This window comes from Mastomys coucha, unplaced genomic scaffold (assembly GCF_008632895.1).
Source record: "Mastomys coucha isolate ucsf_1 unplaced genomic scaffold, UCSF_Mcou_1 pScaffold15, whole genome shotgun sequence".
In the NCBI taxonomy this organism is placed as follows: domain Eukaryota; kingdom Metazoa; phylum Chordata; class Mammalia; order Rodentia; family Muridae; genus Mastomys; species Mastomys coucha.
This window is the reverse complement of record NW_022196897.1, coordinates 141,126,002-141,151,094: the sequence shown is the minus strand read 5'-3', so window position 1 is coordinate 141,151,094 and position 25,093 is coordinate 141,126,002. Positions and strand designations below refer to the sequence as shown.

Here is a 25,093-nt window from a genome sequence, read left to right as displayed (position 1 = left end):
TGCTGGATCTTTTCAGTGCCCTGGCTTCCCTTTCAGCTAGGGACAGGATTACTAAATCTGTCTCAGGACATCTCTCTACTGAACCTGAAAAGAATTTTTTTAATATTTTAAATATTAATTTTCTGTCTGGTGGTAGAAGGCCAACTTCTACACGGCAGATAGATAAATGTTTAAAAACAATTCAGGCACAACTGGAGGGATCTTTAAGAGAATAGAAACTTAAATACTGAAAGGGGGGTAGTGAAGGGCTCTGAACCATGGAAGGCAGAAGCAGGTTATGTAGGAAAGTAAGTAGGATGGCAAATAGCACGGAAGCTGAGCTGGAGGAATCTTATACTATGAAAACCCCAAGTGCTGGGGGTGCAGCTCCGTGTGTAGAATACATGCTTCCTGTACAGGACAACCCTAGGTTTGATCCCAGCATCGCATATATTGGACGTGGTGGCACATACCTGTCATCCCAAATTTTAGGACTGGCCAAGAAAAACAAGAAGGCCATAGAGTTTACACAAGGAGTGCAGAAGAACATGTACCATGATGTGTGAAATGTCCAAGTAAGACCTATCTCTCTGTGTGGTGAGTAAAAAGTTAATAAAAACATAAAATTTGGGCCAGTGAGATGACTCTAGGTACTTTCTGTCAAACCTAACCATGTGAGTTCAGTCCCTGAAACCTGTGTGGTGAGAGGAGAGAGCCAGTTTCTTCAAATTGATCTCTGACCCTCAGACTTGTAAATACCAACAGTACAAAATGTTTAAAAAACAAGACGAACGCACCCGATGTGTACAGAGAAAACCAAAAGAAGACAGAAAAGACATACAAAAGACATACAAAATAGACTGTAGGGCTAAGGTCACTCATTATTAAAGGATTAAGAGAGTCCCTTTGTGAGATTCCCTGAGGGACCCCCACACTCAAATATGGGTCGGCTGTGGCCCTGTTGGAAGTGGTTACTCTTGTCTCTTGTCAGACTCTCCACTTGATCTACCTGACACCAGTGTGCTCCTTCCCTTTGTGCTCTTAAACCCTTGGTCCCTGGGCCACCCATCTACCCAGAATTCAGTAGCTTGGCCTCAAGTTTGCGAAGTGAAATGTCTTATGGGTGCCTTAAATTTGACTTGCCCAGAACAAACTCAGGATCTCCCAAAATGTACTCCAAGCCTCAGTCACTCAGGACAGTTTGCTCCCATGGCGCATCCTCAAATTCTGTTGCTCATACTCTTGAGATATTTCTATAGTCTGACAGGTGACTTTCTCCACCTCTGCCCCCTGGGCTAGAGCCGCACTATCTCAGAGAGATCCACCCACCTCTGCCTCCTAAGTACCAAGTTTAAAGGCATGTGTTACCATGCCAGGCTGTGTCCTGCTTCTTAAATATTTTTTTGTTTTTGTTTTTGTTTTTTGAGACAGCATTTCTCTATGTAGTCCTGGCTGTCCTGAACTCACTCTGTAGACCAGGCTGGCCTCAAACTCAGAAATCTGCCTGCCCCTGCCTCCCAAGTGCTGGGATTAAAGGCATGCACCACCACTGCCCAGCTACTTTCTATATTTTTAATTTAAAATTTTATGCGTAGGCTAATGGCTCGTGTCTTTGTTACAATCCCTTGAAAGGCAAAGGCAAATACTGAGTTGTGGGGCAAGGTGTGTGTTCACTTTGTTAAGACATAGGATTTTAAATTTAATATGCTAATGGCTCGTTTACTCCTATGGTGTATGGCTGTTTTGCCTACATGAATGTCTGTGTACCACTTGCATGCCTGTTGCCCTCAAGGCCATCAGAGGGCGTTGGAGCTCCGGAAACTGAGATGGCTGTGAGCCACCCGTGGGTGCTGAGGAGACCATCAGTGCTCATAACTGCTGAGCAGTGTCTCTGGCTCCCATCGATCAGTCCCTTATAGTAGCACAACTTGGTGAATTTCCTTTATGTAGATTCTTGTTGCATATCTATCTTGTCTCTCCTTTTCTTTTCTTTTTTTAAAAAAGATTTATTTATTATACAGTGTTCTGCCTGCATGTATGCCCGAAGGCCAGAAGAGGGCATCGGCTCCCATTACAGATGACTGTGAGCCACCATGTGGTTGCTGGGAATTGAACTCAGGATCTCTGGAAGAGCAGTCAGTGCTCTTAACCTCTGAGCCATCTCTGCTGCCCACCATCTTATTTTCCAGTTGGACAAATACTGAATGGAATTGCTGAGCTGTGGGCCAGGGCGCTCCTTTACTTTGTTAAGACACTGCCTGGCTAGGGTTTTAAATGCAGTATGGTAGCGGCTCATGTCTTTCTTCCTATCACTTGAGATTTATAGGCAAGGAGGATCAGGAGTTCAGGGTTATTATTTTATATGTAACAAATTTGATGTTAACCTAGGCTACCTGAGATCCCGAACTAAAAAACAATCCAAAGAATTAATTTAGTGTGCTATGCTATTTTAATTTCTATTTTTCCATTCTTTTCAACTAAAATACAAGCCCCATAATGGCCAAGTTTTTTACTTACTTTTCCTGTTACTCCATTGCTCAGGATTGAACCCTTCCTTGTGCTAGGTAGGTTCATCACTAAGCTACAAATTCTGTTCCCATGATTTTTTTCCTGTTTGGTTCCTGCTCTATTCTAGCACGTAAACAAGATGTGGCATATGGTTGGTGCTAGGTAAACAGACTTTGAATGAGTGGCCTCCCCTCTTGGTGTCTACTACGTCATCTCTCCTCGTCATTGACCATCTCTCCTTCAAGCCCCTAGATTTTGTGTGAGAACTGAGTTTGTGGCTAGCAGAGTTGCTGGGACAGGTCAGAAGCTGGCATGGTGTTTCACCATGGTCATCATGCCCTCCCTGCTCTGCACCCACCATTCCTTCCTGCCAGTCTAGAGCTCCTGACTTATATCAGTGTGCCCGAGAAAAAGACAATAGCTGGGCTTTTCTCGGTCCTGTCGAACGAAGATGGAACAGCTCTGCTATGGGTCACTAGATATCATGAAGTCTTGGGTGGGTCATATTTGCTCAGTGCTTGACAGCAGGCCAGCCAAGTAGTTTTATAATTCACTGAATAACTTGAGTTACTGGTCCTCAATTCTGTCATCTGCTGTCAGTGCTTCTCAGCCTAGACAACCCTTTGGGGGTCCGCATGTCAGTATCCTGAATCTTAGATAATTACAATCTGATTCGTAACATTAGCAAAGTTACAGTTACGAAGTAGCAGTGAAATCATTTTCTGGTTAGGAGGGGTCATCACAATGAAGAACTGTATTAAAGGGTCGCAGCATTAGGAAGGTTGAGAACCACTGTGCCAAGTAGAGAGAGTACTAAAACCTGTTTCTGAGAGTGCCGCCCAGGATGACAGCACATGGTGAGAAGGGCAGGAATTAGCCAGTATCACCACAGCCACACTGGCTCTCCTTTAATGTACTATTACTCTGGTTTTCAGACCTGGAGGGCTTCTGAGGCAGTTAACCTCCTGCTTGTAAACTCCATGTAGTTGTCTCCAAAGATGTGAGAAAACAAGACCAATTCAGGAGTCAGGGTCCCCAAACCTCAGTCACAGACTGCCTTACACACACCCCAAGCCCTCCAGCACCACTAGGGAAATAGAGACCATGACTCTCAACCTCTCTGTCCTGATCTCTGGCTACCTCAGCTGAATCTTGCTCCTAATTTCTCCCCTGCCCCCCAGTCCAGGGAGCATTATGGACTGAGTGACAGGGTGCCACTTCCTGACAGCTGTTCCTCATGCGCATGCCTTCACCAACACTGGCCTTCCAAGCTGGTAGCTGCCCTGGGAGGCTCTCAACCCTGGGCTTTGCCAAATGCCCTCAGCTACTGGAAGCCTGCTGTGTCTTCCAGATCCCCCCCAGCAGTGACTCCTACCTTTCCCTGTGTCACAGATTCAGGCCCTGAGCCTGGGGCTCCTCAAAATCGACAAGTCAAAGGGAGTTCCTGTCTCCTTTAACTAACCTGTGTTTCCAGCTAATCCTCCCCTCTCTTTTACCTCAGCCTGACCCTAATGGGATTGTGCCCCGCCCCCACCAACTCTGAGTCTTCTAACCTAGGTTACCCTCAAGCTTTTCACCTATACACCATTATTCTTGTAGGATGAAGCAAGGCCATGGCTTCTAGGGACTCCCTTCCCCCTCCCCCTCTGTAGGCTATGCTCCATATATTCTACCACTGTGCCATTTTTTAATGCCACGTCCAGGGCTTCCTGCCTGCCTTAGATTTACCTCGAGATTGTGTTGTTGTAGTGTGGCTCAGCCCTTACCACACACCTTTAATCTCTTTCTCTCTCCCCCACCCTGGCATATAGACACACTTAGTATGTACCTTTAATCTCTCCCTTCCTCCCTCCATTCCCCCCCCTCTGGCATACAGACACACTCTCTGTCCCTTTCCCCCTACCCCCCATACAGACACACTCTCTCTCACTTCCCCCTACCCCCCCACACAGACACACTCTCTCTCCCTTCCCCCCTAACCCCCCATACAGACACACACTTTTTTAAGATTTATTATTATATGTAAGTACACTGTAGCTATCTTCAGACACTCCATAAGAGGGCGCCAGATCTCATTACAGATGGTTGTGAGCCACCATGTGGTTGCTGGGATTTGAACTCAGGACCTTCAGAAGAGCAGTCAGTGCTCTTAACCGCTGAGCCATCTCACCAGCCCACAGGCACACTCTTAGTATGCACCTTTAATCCCAGACCCAAAGAGTAAAGTTAGTAAATTAGTTTGTAGAATGAAGCACCCATGTTTGAAAGTGATGTCTAATTGAGTGGCAGACAAAGTGACCAATCAGAAAAATTTGACAGAATAGGGCATGCCCAACTCTCAACAGAGGAAAAGGAAGCTACTTAAAGAGCAGTGCAGAGAGAAGGGTAGAGAAGGAGGTCGTTTTACTGGGAGACTTAGAGAGTCAGGTTGAAGAGAGAACAAGGTAGACACAGGTGAAGACAGAAGAGTGAAAGAATGAGGAGCCAGAAGATTAGAATAGATTGCTAGAGTTAGTTTTGAGGCCAAACTGAACAATGCAGGAGCAGCAGAGAGAGAGAAAGAGAAAGAGAGAGGGAGGGAGGGGAGGGAGGGAAAGGGAAGGATGGAGGGAGGGAGGGAGGGAGGAGGGGAGAGAGGGAAGGAGGGAGGGAGGGAGGGAGGGAGGGAGGAAGGGAAGGAGAGAGAGGATTGAATCAGCTTGGGGAGGAGTCTTAGCCAGAATAAGTGAGTTGAATCAGCCAGTCAGTACTCAGAAAGGACTAGAAAGGGTGAACTTACTCAGTGGTAAGTCTCAGAGGCCTAGGTTAGATTGTACAGAGGCGTAGAGCTTCCAGGACTAGGCCTACATTAGGAGATGGAGGCAGGAGCCTTGGAGACAACCAACAGAATAAAAGTTACTTTTACAATTGCCCAAGCAAGATTCCCGGAGCTTCCTGCATCTCTCCCTCCTTGCCCATTCCTTGTCAAGTTCAGCCAGTGGCCAAACGAAACCCTCAGTTTGCCCAGGAGCCATGCACCTGAGGACTGTTTCCCAGCTCTGCAGCTCAGCATAGCAAGGTGATTATTTGAGTAACTAGACCATTGGGAAAAAGTGCTGACTGGAGCTATTGTACCCGTTTTCCACCAGCTGCATGGATTATGCATGCCATGTTTGAAGGATCCCACAACTGTCTTTTAAAGTTTAGATAGGGTTTCCTGAGCTCAATCTGGCCTCCAACTCCTGACCTTTGTCTCCACTTCCCAAGTGCTGGGATTACACTGGGAACCTTCACATCTAGACTATACAGCGCTGGAGCCTGAGCCCAGGGTTTCATGCAAACTACCAACAGAGTTCCACAGTCTTGGATGAGCAGAGTCAAGGGTTCTTACCTCTTGCAGGTGATGGAATTGAAAGTTAGAAGGAACCTGAATTCTGGACTGCTAACCAGGTCAACTAAAAATTTTTAATTACATTTGTGTTTGGCATGTGTGCTTAGTATCAACTTGCAGGAGAAGGTTCTCTCCATCATGTAGGTCCTGAGGATTGAACTCTGGTCATCACTTTGTGGCAAGCACTTTTACCCGCTGTCCCATCTTGCTAGCGCCAGTGTTTTGTCATGTGTGAGCCACTCTTTTGGTCTTCTGCAGCTGAACTCTGTCCTAATTCAAATAGTCTGGGTGACCCCTTGACTTCTGTCCTATGTCCCCTGGAACAGGAGGGGCCTTTGAAGCTCTTCTGTCTCTTATACTCTCTTCCTCCTCTCACTCTGGTGAGTTCCTTTCTGAAGCTCTTTGTCCTGGCTGTCCTAGAACTCACTCTGTAGACCAGGCTGGCCTCAGACTTAGAGATCCCCCTGTCTGTGCTTCCTGAGTGTGTGCACCACAAAGCTGGGCTTGGAGCTCTTTGCCTGTAAGTGCTAGAACCTGGGTTTTCCTTAGCATCATACACTGTTGCTCTGAGCACTAGGCCCCCAGCTCCTTGGCTTTTTTTTTTCCTTTGAGACAGGTTCTCATGTAACCTACCCTAGCTTTGATCTTACTGAGCTACATTCCCAGCCTTCCTTCCTCCTACCCATAGAAGACAGGGTTTCTTTCTGAATCCTTGACTGCCCTGGAACATACTCTGTAGACCAGGCTAAACTCTAAGTCACAGAAATCCACCCTCCTCTGCCTCATGACTTTTTTTTTTTTTTTTTTTTTTTTTAACATTGTGTAACAATGCCTTACTGAGTTAATCAGCCTGGCCTTTGAATTTTCTCTGAAGCTTGGGCAAACCTTGAACTCCAGATCCCCCAGTCTCAGCCTTCTAAGTAGATGGGATTAGTGGGCTAGGGTAATGACATGAAAAATTTAGAAGGTACCAGTAAGCTTGGCACTTGCTGCCAAGACTTATGATCTGAGCTCTAGGACCTTTATGGTGAAAGAACCAACTCCCACAGAGTCCCCTGACCCCCACATGTGTGCTGTGGCAATACCCCCACCACACACGTCTACACACACACACACACACACACACACATTTAAATAATTTTTGTTAGTTCTTTGAGCGTTCACTTTATATGTATAGCATGTATGTATGTATGTATGTACATATGTATACTGTGTGGGTGTCTGGTGACCACAGAGCCCAGAAGACAGTATTGGGTCCCTGGAACTAGAGTTAGAAATGGTTGTGAACCGTCTGATATGAGTGCTGGTGTCAAGTTTGGGTCCTCTGTGGAAGCAAGTAATCTTAGCAGCAGATCAGCCATTTCTTCAGCCTGTCTGAGAGTTTCACAGGGTTTGTTTTTATGTTCATCCATAATTTACCTCCCCTTCTCTGCCCACCCAGGTTTGTGGCATTTTTTAAAAATATTTATTTTTTTTAAAGATTTATTTATTTATTATATGTAAGTACACTGTAGCTGTCTTCAGACACTCCAGAGGAGGGAGTCAGATCTCATTACAGATGGTTGTAAGCCACCATGTAGTTGCTGGGATTTGAACTCAGGACCTTCAGAAGAGCAATCAGTGCTCTTAACCGCTGAGCCATCTCACCAGCCCCCCATTTTTTTTTTAATCCTCCAGGGCCAATGTTGTATCTAATATTCTTGGGCGTGTGGTTTTCTACTGGAGCATCATCAAATTACTATTATCAGGGGTACACTCTTAGAGAAAACTCCCTGCAGCTGACAATTGTCAGTTGTCTCATGGGTTGGAATGGGATTGTGGATTTCTCCCTCCTTGCTATGATTTGGTGGGCAGCTGCCCTGCTGTGTCCAAAAGATGTTTTCTTGTAGTCACCCACTGTCTCAGGCTGTTACACTTTGTCCTCCACCTCTTCCGCAATGATCCCTTAGCCTTGATAGATGGGGGTGCATTATATATGTTTCCTTATATATGTGCTTAGTAGATCTGAGCATTCTATAGTCTCCTATCTTCTGCAATTTGGCCAGTTGTGTCTGTATTTATTGTCATCTGTTACAATTAGAAGTTTCTCAGATAGTGAAGTACATTGATCAGTGGATAGAACACAAGTCATTAGGACTCAGTTTAATACTATGTCCATCGAGTAGCATAACAGCAGTAGGCTCTCCCATAGGGCTTGTGACCTATTTAGCTACAGGTTCTTAGCCAACTAGTGTTGCCAGGTATGCTTCATCCTGTAGAGAGCGATTTAGATTGAATCAAAAGTGGTTGGTTCTCGCCATGTTTGTGCCACTATTAAACTAGGAAGCCTGTATTTTTGTAGCTTGAAGGGTTCATAGCTGGGTATGACTAAGAACTTTTCTCCTCCAATAACTTCCATAGCACCTTTCTGAACCATGAAAGCTAACTAATCACTAGGACAAAGCTTCCAGGTTTGTATCAACTTGATTTTTGCCATGTTCTATGATGCAAAGATAAGATTATTGAAGCACGAGCTGTCTTCAGCAATACCATCTGGAAGGTAACCAAAGAGCAGTAGTAGTCTCCTATAATATTTGGGACTTCAGTGGCCAACCACGTCAATAGAAACAACTCATACCTGGCACTGGGTTTTTTGTTAACCTCTGATGTCTAGGAGTACTGTTGCCCTGTTAACAAGGAACTCGATTTTAGCTTGTGTGTGTGTGTGGGGGGGGTAGGTTTAGGGGAGCTCCTGCAGTAGTAGATTTCTGTCTTTTCCCCTTGCTCTGTTCTGTCCTCTACCTTACTCCACGTTCTTACACTGATTTAACCCTTCCTATCCCATGATTTCTTCATACCAGTGCAGCTTGTCTCCTTTCTCTTGAATATGGCACCTTAGTACTTTCCAGATCTTCCTGAGTATTGCAAGTAAAATACACATATCTGAAGATTTAAAACTAACATCCACTGATGAGAGAAAACAGGACATTTGACTTCCTGGTTCTGGGTTACCTTACTCACAATGGTTGTTTCCAGCTTCGTCCACTTATTTACCTGTGGATTTGTAATTCCACTTTCTTTTTTCCTTTCTTTTTTTTTTTGTTTTTTTTTTTGTTTTGTTTTTTTGTTTTTTTGAGACAGGTTTTCTCTGTATAGCTCTGGCTGTCCTGGAGCTCACTCTGTAGACCAGGCTGGCCTCGAACTCAGAAATCCACCTGCCTCTGCCTCCCAAGTGCTGGGATTAAAGGCGTGTGCTGCCAGGCCCAGCAATTCCATTTTCTTAATAGATAGGTCATAATCTTGTGTAAATGTGTTATCAGTTGGTGGACATCTACTTCCTTTCCATGTCTTGGCTATTGTGAATAGAGTAGCAGTAAACATCGGTGAGTAGGTATCTCTACAGTAGGCTAGGACAGAGTGAGTGGGTGTGTAGAGAAGAGCGTCTGTGGACAGAAGGACGATCACCGTGAATGAGCTCACTGGGAACAACGGATGGGTTCGGGGTTCTGAGGAAGACAGTATGAATGACCTGCAGAGACCCATGTTCCCATCTGGGAGACTTCAGGAACTGCGTGTTCCTTCCCACTTGTGTTTCTACCAAGTCCCCAATCCAACAATGTGGCTCTTGAGGTACACGAGGTGCATTGTGGGTACTCGGTAAACACCACTCTCTTACTTTGCTTAGGGCAATGCAATAGAAAGCAGTGTCTAAAAGGCTCAGGAACCAGGGCATTGGTACTAAGCCTTGTTCAGGAAGTGTGTGTGCCACAGGTGCTGGCAAGAGCAGGCCCAGGGACCTGCCCGTGGCTAGAAGTTGTGGGTATGTTCAGCTGACCTTGAGCTAACATAGGAATAGCCTTTCCAATCTAGTAAAGACACAACAGTCAGTAAGGGGCTTGAAGTAATTTTTAGTTTAAAAAACAAAAACAGCTTTCCAAGGGGGACAAAGTGAACCGCAGGTTAGAAGAAAGCTGGGTGTGGGCTTATCATAAGCTCTTATTCCAAAGCCTAGAAAGGAGAACTGAGCTTTCCCAGGGACTGACTGGATCATCAGAGGCACTCCTTGGTGGGGTGGGCAGAGCTACCCTTGATCAATGGCATGGTCTACATGGGTTCTCAGGCAGTCACCATGTGCCCACTGACATGATTAACGCTATTTTTCTTGGGGGACATTAAATTAAGGAATGACACAGGAAGCCAAGACCTTGGATTATTCAGTTGGATTCTGAATCACAATCAGGAAGTAGTCTTTATCTGAAAAAGAGAAAAACATAAAAACAAATCACTAAATGTAAACCAGGAGAAGGCTAATAGTAATCACTAACCATGCAATGCAGGGGAAGACAGCTTTCAGAAGAGCATCCGTGGCAGGCTAACTCTCCATGGCTGGGAACGGGAAATAACCTAGAAGTTCCTTATTGTCTCCTGCCAAGTGGCTGATGGCAAGTGAAGTCTTGATGGGAAGAGGTAGTGAACTAACTACCTCTGCAGCATACTCTTAATTTTTATTATTAAACAAGATAAGATTTGGAGGCTGGTAAGATAACCTGATAACCTGAGTTCAACCCCGAGGACTCATGTGGTAGAAGGAAACAACCAATTCCTAAGGGTTGTACTCTAACCTCTGCAGTTGCATGTGCATGTGTGCACGCACATGGACACACAAACATTAATGTAAGTAAGATTTTAATAATATGACTGGCAGACATACCTTACTCCATCCTATGAAGCCCTGCTGACTGGCTGGCTTGTTGCTGATCTGTACCTTCCTCAATATGCATTCCCCCTCCCCCCTTCAAAGGAAACTTTGAAAGGTCACAGGAAGTTCTTTGCTTCTTTGAAGCATTTTCCAATGATTGTCTCATGAATCAGACTCTCCACAGAAATGGACAGGCCTCATTTATCAAGAAAATAGGGCAAAGTGCTGTCTCTCTGGGCAAACTTCACTGGTTTTGATCATTTTCTTGTAGTATTGGGGCTTATAGCCAGAGTTTTGTGTAGGTCAGCATACTGATATATATATACCCTCAATTCCAAATTCATTATGGATTTTAGATGCAGGTGCTCTGTTCACCAAGCATGTCAATTGAAGTTGTGCAGCATATTTTAGACATGTGGGCTCGTGCCTGGATGCTCTGGTCCTGATGAGAAGGACAACAGTCTACAGGTATACAGAAATTGCCCTTAAGTTCTGGGCATCATCTGTATCTCTAGGCCAGGATTAGCTCTAACATGGCACTTTTCAGGTTTCTCAGGTGGCACCTCAACAATCCCCAAAATCACTCTAGATGGGTGCTAGTGGGCTTCTATTTTATTAATAAACCACGACAACTAACTACTACAAGTGACTACAGTTTCATAGCTAAGCAATCTGTACACATAATTAACAAGCTAAAAGCAAAAATATACCCACCCAACAAAAATTCTAAATCCTGCAATATTACATCAAGTACCTGTAAAAGGCAGTGTTCTATGGTCGTACATTTAAAATTCTGCTCTTTCTGTGCTCATGTACCTGCTGAAGCAGGCAGGTGGAGTCAGAAGAATGGTTCTTGGAGGAGCTTTTGAAAGCTGCCTACCATGTAGAAGCCAAGACTCAAGCTCGGGTTTAGCAACAAGAGCCTTTACTGAGCCATCTAGACAGTCAGGATGTGGCAGTAAAGTTGCTTTGTACTACATCAGTGAGGTCAATAAGTCAAACTATGTTACATACCTTAATCTGTTAAAATATGAAGCACTAAACTTCTAAGGAGCCACCAGCAGTCCATTTCTGTAAGAAGAGACTGGACCTTTTCCTTCCAGGCAAGGTCAGTCCAGTCTACCCATACTGCATGGTGGGAACATGCTGGGACTGCCCTGCACAAGCAGCAGGCAATCCAGCCCTACTCACAGATGTTCTGGCCCCAAACCCAGCATTTCTGTATTAACCACATAAAACTGGATACATAAAAGTATGTAGTTCTGTAGTACTGATGTTCACCTGAAATACCATGTCCCAGGGGCTGGAGAGACCTCAGCAACTGGTTAAGAGCGCTCGCTGCTTTTGCAGAAACCCTGCAGTTAGTTCCTACCACTCGGGTGGCAGCTCCTACTATTCTGTTCCTCCAGCTTCAGGGGGATCTGGTGCCCTTTTTTGACCTCTATAGACATGCATATTCCCACACACAAATCCATAGAGGACACTATGTCCCGGACATCCTTAACCCTAACCCTCTACTGAACCCACCCTAACTTGAAACGGGAAATCTCTGCCATGGGAGGAAATTAAAGCCATCTGGGAACTGGACATGGTGGCACATGTTTCTGATCCCAGTAGCTGAGTAGCAGTATCTGAGTTCAAGGCTGGCTTGGTCTACAAAGTAAGTTCTAGAACAACTTGGGCTATGTAGAGAAATCTTACCTCAAAACAGCAAAAGCCATCTGTTAAATGTATTTGTTAAATACTGTGCTTACAAGTCCCTGCCCTTACACTACTGTGGAAAACAGAAAACAGTGGAAATGTAGCTAAGTAGCTGGTTAGCAAGGCAGTAAGGAATCAAAGGCTTGTCCAGTGGCGGGATGGTATGTGAAAAGGCCCCAGGAAGGGGAGTGTAGCAGTGTGGTGGCCCCAAGAAACAGCATTGTTTATGGCCACACAACCTTCAGCATACCTACAGTATGAATGAGAGACACTGGACCCCCAGCCAGGTCAAGTGCCAGCATGTACACTCCCTGCAGACTTTTCCATATGCTGTCCATGTGAGGCTCTGGCTCCTTATTTCCACTGATGAGACTGGAGCCACTTAGTCTGTGAAACCCAACTCAAGCACCAACAATCCTCAGAGACTGTTTGTTTCTTTTTTTTCGAGACAGGGTTTCTCTGTATAGCCCTGGCTGTCCTGGAACTCACTCTGTAAACCAGGCTGGCCTTGAACTCAGAAATCTGCCTGCCTCTGCCTCCCAAGTACTGGGATTAAAGGCATGCGCCACCACTGCCCCGCCCTCAGAGACTCCAAATGTCCATGGTTTTTGAGGACAAATTGGAGGTGCTATTGCACTGAGCTGAGACCTTCATGGCCAGGATTCCCAGACACCTCTGGAGCTTTAGGTGACACTGTCTACTAAGTGCTTGTCTCTGTGGCACCATGTCATCTTTCCTTCACACTGAGTTTTTAGGTCTGTCACTGGGCACCTCAAGTCTGCACTGACATAACCACCAAGTGGAGAGATGATCCCCAATCCTAGTTTTATGGAACAGATCTGCCCTCCATTGTCCCACAGCAGGAAGTTGGGGTAGGGGTGGCCTTTTCATTAAAAGTTGACTGTTCGGCTTAGCTCTATGATCTTACATATTCTTCCCAATGGTGTATACCCCAGAGGATCGCAGCAGCACAGACCTCTACACTGATGTTTTATAGATGTAGATGTGGAAAGCATCAGCTGACAAGAGCTATGTTAAGTCAAGCATACATAAATGCACTAACAGTTCTTTTGTGAGTGACTCAGGTCTCCTTCCCATCTTCTAGCCAGGCAGACTGAGCTGGAGCAAGAGGAGGCTTGGGAACAGAAGCCATACTGGCCTGCTGCTGGGACTGGCTGGTGCCCCCAACCCCCAACAGGGTTTGTGTAGCTCTAATTGTCCCAGAAACCACTTTATACCAGGCTGGCCTTGAACTCAGAGATCCTCCTGCCTCTGCCTCCTGAGTGCTGGGATTAAAAGCATGTTACCATGCCTAGCACTCATAATCAGAGCACTGCCTGCCACAAGCAGCTCAGCTCACAGGATCAGAGCCACACAGCTGAGTCTGGGGTCTGAGGCACCGTCCAAGTTGGATCCACTTTTATACCTTCCTTAGTTAACCTGCTCTGCAAACTGAGGCACCATTCATTATATAAGAACTCATGCACGTCCAGCCACAGCTTGACAGAATGACAGGGAGCGGTAACCAGAGAAGTCCTGTAGAATCTGTCTGCCACTCTAGTCTGTGAGTGTTGAGTTAGAGGAGGCAGAGCAGGAGGCATCCCCATGTCTCCCCTCTGTAGTTCCCATCCTTTGGGCTCCTCCCAATGTGAGCATCTCATTACACTGAGAATGATCCAAAGGCCTAAACACAGGCATGCTTATACTACCCAGCCAAGCTTTTTACTGATGACTCAAAACCGCAATTTGCTCCAATGGTGGTGGGAGCTGGCTACATGGGTTGGAGACAGGACTATAAGTTCTTTTTCATATAGAAACCACTTTTCCACCCTTCTGACTCATATTTTCCTGGCTCCAACATTCCTTTCTCTGAGAAATCTTTGTTGACTGCCCGGGCAGAACGGATCAACACTTCCATGTCCCAAATTCTTGTGGAATTCTTACCAAGTTGAGAATGACCAGCATTAATGTTTGTGTCTTTCTTCCTCATGAAGTCACAATTCCTCTATGAGGCTTGCTGAAGATCACTGGTGGCTGCCACCTGACAGTGACTGGGCAGTGAAGCAACTTGACTCTTTACACCCACTAGGCCTACCTTGAACCTGTGGAGACAGTACTGTGCCACACTTTCCTGATAAGCCACAGAGAACCTGCTACAGGTTCAGAAACTAAATGTGAAGGTGCAAGAACCCTTACCTGGTGCCACCATAATTTCATTTTTCTTGGAGCGAATTCGAAGGAAGGTTAGGTCATTCTGGGGGTCAATCTCACGCACAGTGCTCCGTGCCTTCAAGATGAAGTTGTGCATGAGGTTGGCGTACTGTGTAGTGGTGGGATTGTCCATTGTGCTCTTGATAGGAATGCCTGTGGGAAGGACAAATCGAAACCAAACAGGAAAGAGGTTGGGAGCTGGAGAGATAGATGGCTCAGTTGGGTTAAGAGCACTGGTTATTGTTCCTGAGGTCCTGAGTTCAATTCCCAGAAACCACGTGGTGGCTCACAACCATCTATAATGGGATCTGATACCCTCTTTTGTCATACAGATGTACAGGAAAACAACGCTTATATACACAAATACATAAATCTTTTAAAAAGAAAAGAGGTTGAAAAGGAGGTCTGCTTACACTGAGACACATCAAACTAACCCATTACTGTTCTTGGTGAGGCTGGCTGAGCATGCATATGAAGACGCTTCTCTACCCCAGTGTGTTTTTATGAAGTGCATTGCTGTCTTTTGTGGGGAGCCGCAGCTGCCACCCTATATACATATATTTTGAATACCTGGTCTCCGGCCAGAGCAGAGAGCATCGATAAACAAGCCCTTAGTTGGAGAAGCTGTGTGCCTCTAGTTTGTGATGCAAGCTGGCATGATTTCCCGCAGCCTATTGTGCTTTGCCACGTAGCTGATGCTGATTGGGACCAGGGAAAGTATTTGACCCACAAGGGCTGGGGGCTGGAGAGAGACTGAAGAGAGAGTAAGTATGTGGAGAGAGTAAGTATGTAGAATTAGGGCTGGTGATGGGTTAGAGGTAAGATGTAGATTTAGAAGAGTAAGTATGTAGAGATGGTAAGTAAGTATGTAGAATTAGGGCTGGTGATGGGATAGAAGAGTAAGTATGGGATATAGAAGAGTACGTATGATAGATAGGAGTAAGTATGTAAGGGTAGAAGTAAGATGTAGGAATAGAACTAAGAATAGGAATAGGAGTAAGTAGAAATAGTAATAAGTAAGATATAAGAAGCAAGATGTAACTAATAAAATGTAAGTAGAAATAAGTAAGATGTAACAAACAAGATTACAAGGATCCTAATAAAATTGCATGGGGAAGAGCTCGTTGTTTGCCTCCTTACTTCCACTGAGTGGGTAAGGTGGCTTACAGTCTATAAAACAGCCCAGTAAGAGGTTGGAAGTGTAGCTCAGTGGTAAAGTGAGTTTTTTTGTGAAGTCTGTCTGAGACCTGGGTCCAGTACCCACAACATAACTGTGATGGTCTGTATATACTTGGACCAAGGAGCAGCACTATTAGGAGGTGTGGCTTTGTTGGAGTATGTGTGCCACTGTGGGTCTGGGCTTTATTTAAGACCCTCACACTGGCCTGGGAGCCAGTCTTTTCATAGCAGCCTTCAGATGAAAATGTAGAACTCTCAGCTTCTCCTGCACCATGCCTGCCTGTATGTTGCCATGCTCCCACCTTGATGATAATGGACTGAACCATGTTGTATTTATAAGAGTTGCCTTGCAGGCAGTGGTGGCGCACGCCTTTAATCCCAGCACTTGGGAGTCAGAGGCAGGCGGATTTCTGAGTTCAAGGCCAGCCTGGTCTACAGAGTGAGTTCCAGGATAGCCAGGGCTACACAGAAAAACCCTGTCTTGAAAAACCAAAAAAAAAAAAAAAAAAAAAAAAAAAAAAAAAAAGAGTTGCCTTGGTCATGGTGTCTGCTCACAGCAATAAAACCCTAAGACAGAAATGATACCAGGAGTGGGATATTGCTGTAAGGTTTGACAATGCTTTTGTTTGTTGGATTTGGGGACTTTGGATTTGGAAAGCAGTGGAATGCTTTAAAGGGGGCTTAATGGGCAATCCTAGTAGGAATATGGAAGACTTTGTTGGCTGAGGGTGATTTAAACCATGCAGATCTGGCCCAAGAGATTTTAGTGGAGAAGAATTTCAGTATGTGGCCTAGAGACTGTTTTTGTGGTATTTTGGTGAAGAATGTGGCTGCTTTTTGCCCTTGTCTGAAAAGTCTACCTGAGGCTAAGGTAAGGAGATTTATACTAATTGCACTGACAAAGGAAGTCTCAAAAAAGCTCAACAGTGACTTTGTTCTCTGGTTTAGTCTTTTGTTTTGTTTTGTTTTTTCAAAACAGGGTTTCTCTGTGTAGCCCTGGCTGTCCTGGAACTCACTCTGTAGACCAAGCTGGCTTTGAACTCAGAGATCTGCCTGCCTCTGCCTCCCAAGTGCTGGGATTAAAGGCATGTGCCACCACTGCCCGGCTTCTGATTTAGTTTTATGAAGAATGTTTTTATGAAAAGGAACAAGCTGAGAAAGGAAAAATACAAATCTATGGTTCCAAGTATTAAAGGGGCACCAGGAAGTGAAATGGAGCTGACTCCTGTGTTCTAGGAGACAGCAGATGAAGGGAGTGGGACTTTGGAGCAAGATCCCACCCAGCCAAGTTTAAGGTCCAGGCATGGCGGTACACACCTTTAATCCCAGGAGACAAAGGCAAACCAATCTAAATGTGGTGGACCACACCTTCGTGCCAATCTAAAAGAAGTGTCAGCACTTCGTAGACAGGCATGCAGGTCTCTGAGTTCAAAGTCAGTCTACAGAGAAAATTCCAGGATAACCAAGCTTATGTAGAGAGTAAATTCATTGAAAACAAAAAGCTGGTTATAATATAATAGAACAAAGGGGCCATGTTCCTCCCCTGTAAGCAGCAGAACTTGGCAGCTTCAGCTATGTGGCTCTGGCTTTAGAGTCAAGAACAGAAGGGACTACTGGGACAATTGATGCTGGAGCTAAGAAATTAGTGGTGATTAAGAGACCAGCATCACTGAAGTGAAATTTGGGAAGTGTTTTCTGAGAGCACAAAGAAGCTCTGTTCCAGAGATAGCCAGGGTTAGACCTTGTGCTGCAGCTAGACTTGGTAATGTGAGACTCACCCAGGTAGTACTGGATTTGAAAGCATGAAGGGGTCATGCAAAGGAATTGAGGCCTGGCATCATGAAGAGAGCCTATGAGAGGCTCTTGGTGAAGCCTAGTTGCAATTGAAGATCCCAGCGTATAGGTGATGCCAGTACCAAGGGGTGATCACCAAGAACAGCAGCAGCAGTGGAGTGGAGTCAACTAAAGTCTAGAGTGCCACAAAGGGCAGAGCTGGAGAAGTGACACAAGCCCTTTGGAGGAGTCCAGAAGATCATGTGTGGATCCCAGACATTGGAATAAGAAGCTGTAAAGTCAATGTTGCCTTGGAGACTCCAAGATGTTAGAGATGTCAGAGCAGTGAGAACCTGCAGGGGAAAGCTGCTAACAGGGAGTGAAACCAGCCCAAGAGAATGAAGTTTGTTGCTGCTGAATGCCAGATCTGCCAACTGCAGTCAACAAGGATGAAAGAAGTTGGAGATCTGAAGAGTGCTTTGACATCTGACTTGGAGAAGTGGAGTTTGGAGTTTGCCCAGCTGGTTTACTGTCTTACTTTGGTCCAGTATTTTTTACTTTATACAGGATTAAGAGACTTTGAACTTTTAACATTGTTGAGACTGTTATAAACTATGGGAACTTTTGAAGTTGGATTAGATGTATTTTGCATTATGCTATGTTCAGGTATTGTTCATGTTTGAACAAGCCTATGGGGCCCAGGGAATGGAATGTGATAGTTTGTATATGCTTGGTACTATTGGAGTAGTGGCCTTGTTGGGGTAGGTGTGTCTCTGTGGGTGTGGGCTTTAAGACCCCTGCTGCCTTCTCATAGCAGCCTTCATATGAAGATGAATTCTCAGCTTCTACTGCACCATGCCTGCCTGGATGTTGCCATGCATCCTTGATGATAATTGACTGAACCTCTGAACCTGTCAGCCAGTCCAATTAAATGTTGTCTAAGAGTTGCCTTGGTCATGGTGTCTGTCCACAGCAGTAAAACCCTAAGACAACAACAAACCATAAAAAGAGCCCATGAAGTAAGAGAGTCCATACATCCAGCATCCCCCTATTGCTGGATGCTTAGGCTACGATTTTACTGGTATAATTAACCAGCCAAGACCCTGCCTCAAAGAAGGAAGGGAAAAAAAAAATCAAAAGAACTTTGGAAATGTTTCAGGGCTCATTAGGATTGAGGAAGGACAGTGCATGCGGTGTGGTGTGGGCTGTCTTCTGGAGACCGGCCTGGGTGCCGGGTGGACTAAGGGCCTACCTTCAGTGTTCACCACGATGATGCCCTGCACTCCTTTCTGGCTCTGAAGCCTCTTGAGAGTTTCCTCCACCTCTGCCTGCCAGAAAAGGAGAGCAAGATTAGGAGTCAGCAGGCAGACTGGATTAACTTCTTCAGATCCTGGCCCATGAGTGACATTCATCTAAAGGCAAGTAACACCCAGGCACTTGGCAATGCTCCAAAGCTGTGCAAGGTCAGGCCCCTTAGGTGGCTCCTTAGGCCACCACTGGCAGCCCCAGCACGAGGAGCACTGCTTTCCGCCCCTTACACCAGGCGCTTATCCCCTCCCTGCCAATCAGCTATTTGAGAGCAGAATATAAACACCATGCCCTGGAGTACAGACACACCCATGACCCATGACTCACACATGCAGCACAGTATTCTGATGAACTGTAAAAAACAAAAACAAAAATCCCAAGTAGTAGCTTTTAACAGGAAGGAGGCACTTCTTTCTTTGTAGGTTAAACATCAAAAATGAAAATATTTCAAAGTGAGCAAAATGACCCCATAAGGATAAACTCAGTGACTTAAAAAGCTGTTACCCTAGACACAGTGACACTTGGTATATAGGGACAGGAACTATGTCTCAGGAAGAGTTTTGGTCATCTAGAAACTGCTCAAAGAGGAATGTCCTAACACAAAAGAACCTGTCAACTGAGCAGATAATGAGATGCTGGAGCCTCCCTCTGTCATGCACGCTTCTACATAGCCTTGGCTTTCCTGGAACTCACTCTGTAGATCAGGCTGGACTGAAACTCAGAGACTGCCTGCCTCTGCCTCCTGAGTGCTGGGCTTAAAGGTGTGTCCTGTCACCCTGGCTCTCCTTATCCCTTTAAAAACAAACTTACAGAGCTGCTTTTCTGAAAGCAGATACTTTCTAGACCACCTGAGCCCTAGCCTGTTACTCTGAGAGTGTCTAGCTACTCAGTCTCTTGGTGTGGTCAGCAGAGTAGGCGCCCATAAACAGAAGCCTAGCTGACCTTGCTCTCCCTATGGCTGGAGCCTGGTTTTAAAGTGTGCTTAGTCTCAGGATGCCCCTCCAGAGGCTTGGAATCTTGTCAAAAGCTCCTCAGACGTAGGTAGAGTCAGGACAGGCATTTAGATCTCTGTGAGATCAAGGCCAGTGTCTACAGAGTCAAGGCAGGTCAGGATGTGCTGGGAGACTTCCTGGCCTGCTGAGGCATGGAACAATTAGAGAAGGTGTATCTGAGGCTCAAGACAAGGAGCTGAAGATTCTATTGACGTTGGTAGGAGGAACGAGAGGCTTCTGGATGAGGACTGATGTCATATGTGTATATTTTGGCAGTTATTTCTGTTAGCTTGTGGCTTTGTTTCCCACAGTACTTTTGTCTTTTGACCCTAATTAGGGATAGATTAGATCCTAGACATGAGAGAGAAACAGCATCCAGGATGCTAGCAGTCCCAGAGCAGGTCACCATGCACCACCACAGTGGAGGTGTGCCAGGCAGTGCCAGCTGGAGAGCAGTCTCCCTCCGGTCCCACTCGCCACGTTCCCAGAGAGACTGGAGCACCCACTGACCCCCAGAGGGTCAGAGATGTAAGCAGTGGGTGGAGAGACAGCAATATGGTACACAAGGCACAGGTGAGTTATGATCCAACCCAACACGTTAAGGTCTAAGAAAAAATGTTTATGGAAAATGTTTGAGATTGATAAATGCAAGTAATGAAAGTTAAGAGAACTTGGATAGTGATGATTTAGAAATAAAAAATCCTCCAGATGAAAGATGTTTAAAGTTGGTAAATGCAAGTGATAAATATTGGAGGGTCTAAGATGTTTTAATGTATATAAGTGCCAGCTATAGAGATATAAGAAATGACTTAAGGCATAAAAAAGGGGAAATGTTTCATATTTCCCTGCAGGCTATTGTCATTTCAAATTTCAGAATTTTAATATTGATCAATGGAGTTCTGATAAGCTAATGGAACATTGGCAGTTAACAATTCAGCCATAAGCTCAAGATTTTCATTTCCCTTTGGTTGTCTTCTAAATATAAACTTAAAGATATCTCTGTTCAATCTGCATATCTATAGCTATAAACCTTTAGCTTTTACTATATCTCAAGCGCATGAGTCTATTCCTGTTGTCAACAGACACCTTTTAACTATCGTTCTAAAATATGGAATTCAATACAGTGGTATATGCCTTTGTAAACTAAAGTTCATATAAACTTTGGGAATCAAGAGTCCTAAGACTTGGACCCACCTGTCACAGATCAAATGGACTCCAGATAAGTACACCTGGCTGTTCTGATCCAATCCAGTAGGTGGCCCCAAACATAAGTTATATAAACTAACATATTATACAAGTTAGAAATTATATACATTGAGACATGTATATAATAACTGCATGTATATTCATATTATCCACATTAAGTATAATTATATTGAATATGATTTATATGTTAATATATTATGTATAGTAACTGAAAATATGTATTAAATATTAATTATATGCTTTATAATTATATACATTAACTATAAATACTATGTTATGATTAATATCCTCAAGGACAGGAAATTATGGAACAATCTCAAGGAGCTCTAAAAAATCAGTTACAAAAAAATTTAAAAAGGAGTTATTGTATACTCCTTCACCACAAAATTTTATTTTGAATTTTTTGATCCTGGATGCCAAGGGACTCTCTGTAGCACCCTACAACTAGGCATACTTATGCCCAGGTGAGATGAAAGGATCCACTTACTGGCATATGGCAGGGTCCTGATCTGGTATTAATAGGGGGAAGAGGGCACATTTGTGGTTTTTCACACAGTGGCTGCCAGAGTGATTGTTGTGACATGCTGATGCTGGGACAAAGAATGATGCTGACTGTGATCTTGCTGAGTGCCCTGACGGTGGTGACAGGGAAGCTGTATTGGGCATATGTTCCTGACCCACCTTGCTACATCCTTCCGTATGGTCAAGGTCAGGAGTACTTGTAACTTCTAATAATACTCAGCTGTTGGGATTCCCTTGGTCTGAGAGTAAAAATGTATTCCAGATTAGTGAATTATACTGCTATGGGTCAGAACCTACCTATTTTTTTTCTAGAAAGAGTACCAATGCTAGATGTGTTTCTGTGGACCCTCAGACTTGGAAGGAGAATATCTCTAAGAGTGTAGTGCAAAGCACTGAGATAGGAATGAGATAGGAATCTCATACTGGACAAGCTGCCTTGCCTTCGGCTTTTAGACCTTCAGGACAGAGAACACGAAGACTGTGGAACCTGCCTTTGAAAAATCAACTGCCAGGCAGTGGTGACACACGCCTTTAATCCCAGCACTTGGAGGCAGAGGCAGGCGGATTTCTGAGTTGGAGGCCAGCCTGGTCTACAGAGTGAGTTCCAGGACAGCCAGGGCTAAACAGAGAAACCCTGTCTTGGGGGGGGGGGCGATGAGGGAAGGGGGGAAAGAACAATCAACCAAATGGAGAAATTGTTATAATGACCATGGACTATAAATTCAATACTGGACAAAAGGAAATGGGCCTTTTGTCCAACCTCCTCATGCAGGGCTAACAAATCTAAAGAAGTATTAGTATTATGCCAGATACCACGGAGGTGCCTTTTACTCTGGTCCAGTTATACTGACTCTCATTATACATTTTGCTTCTGACTTTCAGTCCTTGTACCTCATCTCCTGTGATCTGCACTATATCATCTAATGTGTCAATTCTTTGTTCTAGCCCTCTATCCAGATCCTCTTGCATGCACTGGTGGGCATTTGGAGGGCTGGTTCTTGACAATTTCAGAGACATACCTGGAAACTGACAGCTGCTTTGTATGATGTTATGTTGCTATGGATAACAATGGAACAGGTTCTGGGGTTAAGGTAAATGTGAAATCCTACATTACCCCATTTAATCTTTTACTAATTGAGAATGTCACCTTTGTTATAGGCTTTTATAATGACCTTGAGTTCCATCCCTAATAGAGAAAAATTTAACAGAAAAAAAGACCCAACTTCATAAACATTAAAAGCTAGGCGTGGTAGCACATCCTTTAATCCCAGCACTTAGGAGGCAGAAGCAGGTGGATTTCTGAGTTCAACACCAGCCTGGTCTACAGAGTGAGTTCTAGGACAGCCAGAGTTATACAGAGAAACTCTGGGTCAAAAAATTCAAGTAAAATTCCACAAAATAGTAAGAAAAATAGCATGTGTCCAGTAGAAGATAGAAAACAGAAAACACATCTAAGATAAATTACAAACACCTAAACACCTTCAAAGGAATGAAAACTCAACAGTGCAGGACCATTTTAATGCTGGCTTCATTAAGGCAAAGCTCTCAAGATCCAAAACCCCCTGGGAAAACCACACAACAGAGTGTATGAGGCATGAATACTGCTCTGCTCCTTTTGCCTCAGAAATGCTTTGCTTGAGATTCATCATAAATAATCTACTTCATTTAAAAGAAACAAAACAGCTGGGCAGTGGTGGCGCACGCCTTTAATCTTAGCACTTGGGAGGCAGAGGCAGGTGGATTTCTGAGTTCGAAGCCAGCCTGGTCTACAGAGTGAGTTCCAGGACAGCCAGGGCTACACAGAGAAACCCTGTCTTGAAAAAAAAAAAAAAAAAAAAAAAAAAAAAAAAAAAAAAAAAAAAAAAAAACCCAAAAATTATAGACCACAGCATTATGGCTGAGTTAAGAATGACTGAGTTAAGAACGACTGAGTTAAGGTGTTTCCAGTTGTCTGGAAACAACTCAGATTGTACACCAGGGAAATGGTTTGCCAAATTCTGTTGGATCATGGCTGCGTGTGGTGGCACACACATGTGATCACAGCACTCTGGGAGCAAAGGCAGTAGATATCTGAGTTCAAGGCTGGTCATACAAACACACATGCATACACACATACATACAGACATACACACACCACTTTATCAACTATTATATAGTAAACAAGTAATTTATCATAGCTGGGTGATGGTACACACCTTTAATCCCAGTACTTGGGGGCAGAGGCAGGCTGATCTCTGTGAGTTTGAGGCCAGCCTGGACTACAGAGTGAGTTCCAGGACAGCCAGGGCTACACAGAGAAACCCTGTCTTGAAAAACCAAAAATACATGTAATGATGCAACAGTATGGTTTGGTTAAATGCTTTTAGGCAGTAAATAAATACCAAACATGGAGATCTTGAAGATATACATGTTAAATGATAGGATAAGAGGAAACTAGCTACGTGGTAGAGTAAAACTGGACAAAAAGTGTGAATGATTTTATTTAATAGTTCTAATAAGCAGTTTCCACCAACATGAACTATCCTATAGAATAGTGCGATATGGCAGGGGTGTCAAAGATAAAGGCAATTACTACCAGCACTGTTTGTAGGAGAAACTGAACTAAATGTGTGAGTATAGGATACTGTTCAGCCTTAGAATGAAATACATTTGGAAAAGTAGGTAGGTGTGTGTATGAATGTGTTTGGAATGAGTATGAGTGTGTCCTCGTATGGTCTGAGCCTCATGAGTCCCGGGGGCTCAGATCCACAGGCTCTTGTAATGATAGTTTGGTTTTCTTTTGGGGTATGTGTGTGTGTAAAGACAGGGTCTTACTATGCAGCACTGACCAACCTGAAACTATGTAGACCAAGCTGGCATTGACTGTAGAAAGACCAGCTTGTCTCTGCTTCCCAAGTGCTGGTAATACAATATGAGCCACCACATCTGGCAACAGTAGGTATTTTTAAGTGAATGGAGGAATAAATCAATGAAAAAAAAATGTGTGTGTGTGTATATGTAGTACATGTAATCATTTTATAATCATGACTGTAGGTTTGTGCACGAGTGTTGTGATCTAGAAGGCCAGAAGAGGGTGTTGGTTCCCTGGAACTGGAGTTACAGGCAGTTGTGACCTGTCTAATGTGGGCACTGGGAACCTAACCCTGTTCCTCTGAAAAGTAGTATGTGCTCTTAATCACTAAGCCCTTGCTCCAGACCAGAATAAGCATCTTTATAGTATCATGTATCATAAAGTAAACCTTATGGCCAAAATTACACTAATATCAATGAGTATGGTGGCACATATCCAAAATCTTACTTAGGAGGTAGAGGCAGGAGGATTAGAAGTTCAAAGTCATCCTTGGTTAAATGGCAAGTTGTGTACTACATAAGGCACAAAGAAAACAATAGTTCATGTACCAAACATATCAAAAAGGAAGCCTACCCAGGTGTCAACAGTAGTTAGCTTAGGTCGAAGGGTAAGAAATGACCTCATGCACTTCCTACAGATTATATACAACCGTGCTACATGTGTTCATTTGGAATGTTCATCTAAATATGTAGCAATTTTATGAATGCAAACAATATAGTCCTGATTATAGAAATCTACCATGTACCGGGCAGTGGTGGCGCAAGCCTTTAATCCCAGCACTTGGGAGGCAGAGGCAGGCAGATTTCTGAGTTTGA

The 25,093-nt window shown here is 44.3% G+C and overlaps 1 protein-coding gene across 1 annotated transcript in view; it reads right to left on the bottom strand.

Moving 5' to 3' along the window:
- Positions 1 to 9,727: 9,727 nt before the first annotated feature.
- Dynlrb1 (dynein light chain roadblock-type 1) overlaps positions 9,728 to 25,093 on the bottom strand; it is an 18,627-nt gene continuing 3,261 nt past the window's right edge. The window contains exons 2-4 of the mRNA XM_031372401.1: positions 18,652 to 18,727; positions 14,433 to 14,600; positions 9,728 to 10,090 (exon numbers count right to left, since the gene is read on the bottom strand). Of these exons, the coding sequence (XP_031228261.1) occupies positions 10,047 to 10,090; positions 14,433 to 14,600; positions 18,652 to 18,727 (288 nt within the window). The 3' untranslated portion in view covers positions 9,728 to 10,046. The remainder of the gene's footprint in view (positions 10,091 to 14,432; positions 14,601 to 18,651; positions 18,728 to 25,093) is intronic.